Consider the following 4,831-nt stretch of genomic DNA (forward strand, 5'->3'; position numbering starts at 1 on the left):
GCCCCGGCGGCTCGGCCAATAGGATGCGCGCGGGTGCCGGGGAAGCCGGAATAGGCGTGCGCTAGAGGCCGCCACGTGGGAGGGGCGCCGCGGCTGCGGATCTGATGCTGCGGCCTGACAGCTGTCCGGGCGGGTGCAGCGCGGAACCACCCTCCCTCGCTCAGGAGCACTGTCTCTCTCCCGCCTCCTGGGCAGAGTCCCACGCAGGCTTTATTCCCCCCCTCCCCCCCACCGTCGGCTGCAGCCAACACCTGCACCCCAGCTTGTTCCCACCACCGCAGCAAAGTACCAGCAATGCCAGCATCTTCCCGTGGTGCTGCTGGGGCTCCAACGCCACAGGTCTCACCGGGCCAGAGAGTCCCCCACCAAAGTTGCAGGCTCTGCAGGCTGGAGGTTTGCCACCCCTTATAAAGGAATAGTGCAAAGGCAACTGAAAACGTGTTAAGCCTGCCCCCTGCACACTACAGGTCCTTTGTGCCACTCCAGCCCACCTTGATGAGGGGGGTGACTAAGGGCACATTGCTGATTGCTTAGGACAAATAAATGACAAGACTGAGACAGGAGTAAAGGTCAGAGGTTCAGAACAAGTGCACTGAGAGGGATCACTGAGTGGAGCCCGCTGGGCCGTGCCCACTGGCCCTCCAACAGGTGGACACTCCCCAGTGAAACTGCCCAGAGATGTAAACAGACTAAATACTGAGGCAAGGTAGACCTATGGTCTGACCTGGTAAATCACAATTCTTATGCTTTTATTATTAAATCCTTACCTGATGTAAAACAGCATTGCTCTGAAGTCAATATAGCTACACAGATCTACTTCAGTTGGAAAACTAACCATGTATCATCATTCACGTAGGAAAAAATGGCTCTGTAGAAGCTTCTGTGCAAAACCGCCAATTCTGTCATAGATTCAGTTATTTTAGCTCAGACACATCCCATTTCAGCTCTCTTTAAAACCCGTACAGAAGGAGTATTAATTGAACTCTCCATAACTATAAGGAAATTCATACTGGCAATATCAAGCTTCACGAGAGGCAACACAAGTTATGGTTATCCATCTTCTCTCCTAGCTTCATTTCAGCCTTTTATCATAAACGTCTGCTGTACACAATAGCTATTCTCAGGCAGACAAGTAGAGAACATGCAACAAACCATATCTTACTCTAGGTCCTCATTTAATATGGTAGGTCATAGCAACAATAAACTAATCCCCTATTTACCTGAGGCTTTCCAACGAAGATAAAAAACAAATGCTTGTGGAAATGTAAATACATCTCATGATTAGTCCTGCTAAGTTTAGGTGAGAAGCTATATTTCAAAAATTGCATGCCAGCCAGAACGAATGATTTTAGTCGCATGTAAATTCTTTTCTACAAAAACAAGCAGTTAGGACATTTAATACAGGTAAATATAATATAATCCTTAGAGCAAAATGGCAGATCCTTACAGACAATAGTAAGCCCACAATAGTAAATAATACCTAGCTTCAGGGCCAAATATAACACGTGACCACCTGCTCTCCCTGGCTGCACAATGAAGTTTAAGGTGTTTACTGCTGCTAAGCTTCACCAACTGGTCCTCCCCACCCACACCCCAACACACACACCCACCCACACCCCAACACACACACCCACCCACACACTCTCTCTCTCTCTCTCTCCCCCCACCTCTCTCAAACAGTCCTTCCTAAAGGTACTATGACAGTAACAAATGGAGGAATAATTACTCTTAAATGTTATATTATTCATCCAGCTTTAAACATATTAAATTTATCATTTTTCCTTGTAGGTAGCAAGAAAGGAACTACACAAGCTTAACAAATACACTCTTCTCCTGAACCTCCATTTGTTTATTTATTGCACCAATAATTACCACCCGTTTCTGACTTCTGCACACCCAGTAATTGGCTAAAACATCTATTTTGTTAATCAATTAAATTATAATGAACAAATTCACAGTGTCAATATATTTCAACTGATTTCTTGCTTTATCCACAGGCACAAAGTAGTGCCCTCATTTCATTCTGAGAACTCAAGAACTTAATCCTGATGCTCCTGTTCTTGTCCTGGTATCAACCACCGAATGCTCTCAGTCCGAATGGTGGCATACATAATAAAACTAGCCAGAAATAGTAAGGAAAATAAAAGTAGCCAATCTACTCCTTTTGTCAGAATGCTCGGTAGGGGGCCCTCTCGGTCTTCCTCAGTCACCACCACATCAGGTTTAGCTTCTATTCCTGAAAGAACAAGAAAAAAGGATCCACTGATTAATATCAATAGTATTAGCCAAGTTTAAATCTTATGATGAGTTAGCTGGGGGTGGACTGTATTCAGATTCCCAAATATGCTGCTGGATTTAACACAGTTCTAGTCAATATAGCCACGGGACCCTTAGCAAGGGTCAAAGATCCTCCACCCTCCTTTAATAAGTAACTATCGGTCTGTCATACTAGTGCATCATCCTCCACACTCAGAAGGACAACGTGTCTTAGAAAAAGAGAAGCCTTATCCCAGTGAGATCAGAGCCCAGGCAGGCACTTCCCAACAACAGATTAGAAGGCAATATTTTACAGTTAGAGTGGCCAAAATCTGGAACCAACTTCCCAGGGAAGTGGTCCTTGCCCCTACCTAGGGCAAATTCAAGAGGAGGTTGGATGATCACCTGTCTGGGGTCTTGTGAACCCAGCATTCATTCCTGCCTGTGGCAGGGGGTCAAGCTAGATGATCTGTTCAGGTCCCTCCTGACCCTAGCTACTATGAAACAGGAAAAGGGCCAAAGGCCCATTGTTCTCATCCTCCTACTGCCCCCAACACAAGAACTGAGACCAATGTGTGCCCAACCTCCTGCCTATCAGGGAAAGGACCCTAAGACATCTGTCTCTCTCCCCTCCTGGGCAGGGTAACAAAAATAAGGATACTCCTAATGTGTGTCCACTTTTATACCCAATAAAATCAGGGCTTTGATGGTTAAAGGTGCTTACTCTCTACTCAAATTCTCCAGCTGACTCCCACCCACAATAGCCCCGACCAGAACTGCTTTTGACAGACGGGCTCCTAGTTTCTACCCCTCCCTGAACTCACCCTCACAGTAAGAAGAAATTTCCTAAGACATTTTCATGGATCCCCTAATACAATTTCAGTCTGGCGCTACAGCTGACCCTCACCCTCATAGCTCTACATACCTGTTTGATTAAAAATAAATGCCTTCAATGTTTCCAGGGTCCGATCCGTATGATTAAATCTGGCCATAGGTTTAGCTCCTTGGAAAAGAAGGATATTAGGAACCGCCACAGTTCCAAATCGGGTTGATAAACTGAAGGAAAGAAATAGGTAACAACAGGTAGTATTTACTTCCTGAGAAAACCAGAGTTTTCATCCTCTTTTGATTCAGACTCTAGATGAAGCTACCTGCTATGCTGAGATGCATCCAGTGCCACAAAACGAAGAGTTGGAAATGCTCGAGGCAAAGAATTAAAATGAGGAGCCAGGTTGGCGGAGAAACGACACCAAGGAGTGTAGAACAGGACCATTGTACAGTCACTGCTGTTTGGATTTAAAAACTCCATCAGGTCCTATGAGAGGAGAAGAAGAAAGCAGATTAGAAAAAAGAAGGGCCAGTTAAATGTGAAACAGGACTTTATTCTCCATCAGTGCATAATCTAGTAACAGTCAGGAGGATGAGGCAATACCACCAGGAGCAAGTTTGAACAGGCTTTTCAGTAGCATTTTAACAATTCCGATGAACAGAATGTGGTCCCCTTCCTTTTAACTATTTCTCAGTTAGGAATCTCCTTGGAAACCAAGTAATACTTTGGGGTTATCATTATAAAACAAATGCAATAGTTATTTTCCTTGCTCTCTTCCCTAAAGGGCTGTGCTTGCTGGCTTTTGATAACAATCCAAATTTTGTTCATCAAAGTGGGGCTCAGCTACCTCTTGCCTTCTCCAGAAGGGGAAATCCAGGCCCTGGCATGGACAGGGAGCTAATGTTGGAGAGGAAAAGGAAGTGGAGTTGTTGATATTATAGACAAATGAGAGAAGAAACAACCAAAAGGAAAAGCTCCAAGATGACAAAAGCCTGTGCAATGCAGGGCAAGTAAAAGAGCCAGAAGATAAAGGGGAAGTTTGAGGACAGAGCAGAACAGGGAGGTGTTCACTGGAGAATCACAGATCAATGCAGAAGGCAAGCAGGCTGGGAGTAAAGAAGGTGGAACTTGGTAAACCAAAGTAAAACTTCCACCCAGGAAGAGCACACACCAACTGCGGGTGCTTCCTCAGCCTGACAAAGGGTTTTTAAAACGGAAAGCTTGCTAAGAAAAAACATTCCAACTATTTAAGTTGTGTTAATAAAAGAGATCAAATTCACCCAAAGAACCTTGTCTACCTTGGTAAACCAAAGGCATTCAAATGAACAGGTTCATGTTCTCTTCCAAGTCCATCCCTTGCCCTCGCATTTGGGGGAATAAAATGTGAATGAGACAAACCCTAACAAGTTCTACCACTTTTGGGGTGGGCTGAGGGTTTAACATCCCAAATATTTAAAAAGTTTGTTAGCACTCATCCTTGTGATCAAAGGGGAACAATTCCTCCTGTAACCTCCTGGGAACAAGAACAGCTTAAGGAGATACTCCCATGATGAAAAGCTTTTTGCCGGGTTGCTTCAGAGATGTCCTACACTCATGCCTAGTGTTTCAAATTCCACTGATATTTTAGTAGAGCTTCTCAGAAACAAATCCATCATTTGGATTTCAACCATTGCCACAGCTAACACTTTAACATTACAAATCTCTTTTAACTTTAAAGTTTTAAGGAAGCCGGGCTGGGGGGGGGGG

At 44.6% G+C, this 4,831-nt stretch overlaps 2 protein-coding genes across 3 annotated transcripts in view; both read right to left on the reverse strand.

Moving 5' to 3' along the window:
- PCBD2 (pterin-4 alpha-carbinolamine dehydratase 2) overlaps positions 1–1,391 on the reverse strand; it is a 32,046-nt gene extending 30,655 nt beyond the window's left edge. Inside the window, exon 1 of one of the 2 annotated variants that reach the window (XM_006017196.3) lies at positions 1,221–1,391. In XM_006017196.3, the coding sequence (XP_006017258.1) occupies positions 1,221–1,358 (138 nt within the window). In that variant the 5' untranslated portion in view covers positions 1,359–1,391. Of the gene's footprint in view, positions 1–289; positions 382–1,220 lie in introns of those variants that run through there. The other variant, XM_025196041.1, reaches the window with a different exon arrangement.
- A 616-nt stretch (positions 1,392–2,007) lies between these two features.
- Positions 2,008–4,831, reverse strand: part of TXNDC15 (thioredoxin domain containing 15) — a 3,817-nt gene continuing 993 nt past the window's right edge. The window contains exons 2-4 of the mRNA XM_006017224.3: positions 3,408–3,571; positions 3,182–3,312; positions 2,008–2,236 (exon numbers count right to left, since the gene is read on the reverse strand). Coding sequence (XP_006017286.2) covers positions 2,040–2,236; positions 3,182–3,312; positions 3,408–3,565 — 486 coding nt within the window. The 5' untranslated portion in view covers positions 3,566–3,571 and the 3' untranslated portion in view covers positions 2,008–2,039. The remainder of the gene's footprint in view (positions 2,237–3,181; positions 3,313–3,407; positions 3,572–4,831) is intronic.

The sequence above is a fragment of the Alligator sinensis genome, unplaced genomic scaffold (assembly GCF_000455745.1).
Source record: "Alligator sinensis unplaced genomic scaffold, ASM45574v1 scaffold111_1, whole genome shotgun sequence".
Taxonomy (NCBI): Eukaryota; Metazoa; Chordata; order Crocodylia; family Alligatoridae; genus Alligator; species Alligator sinensis.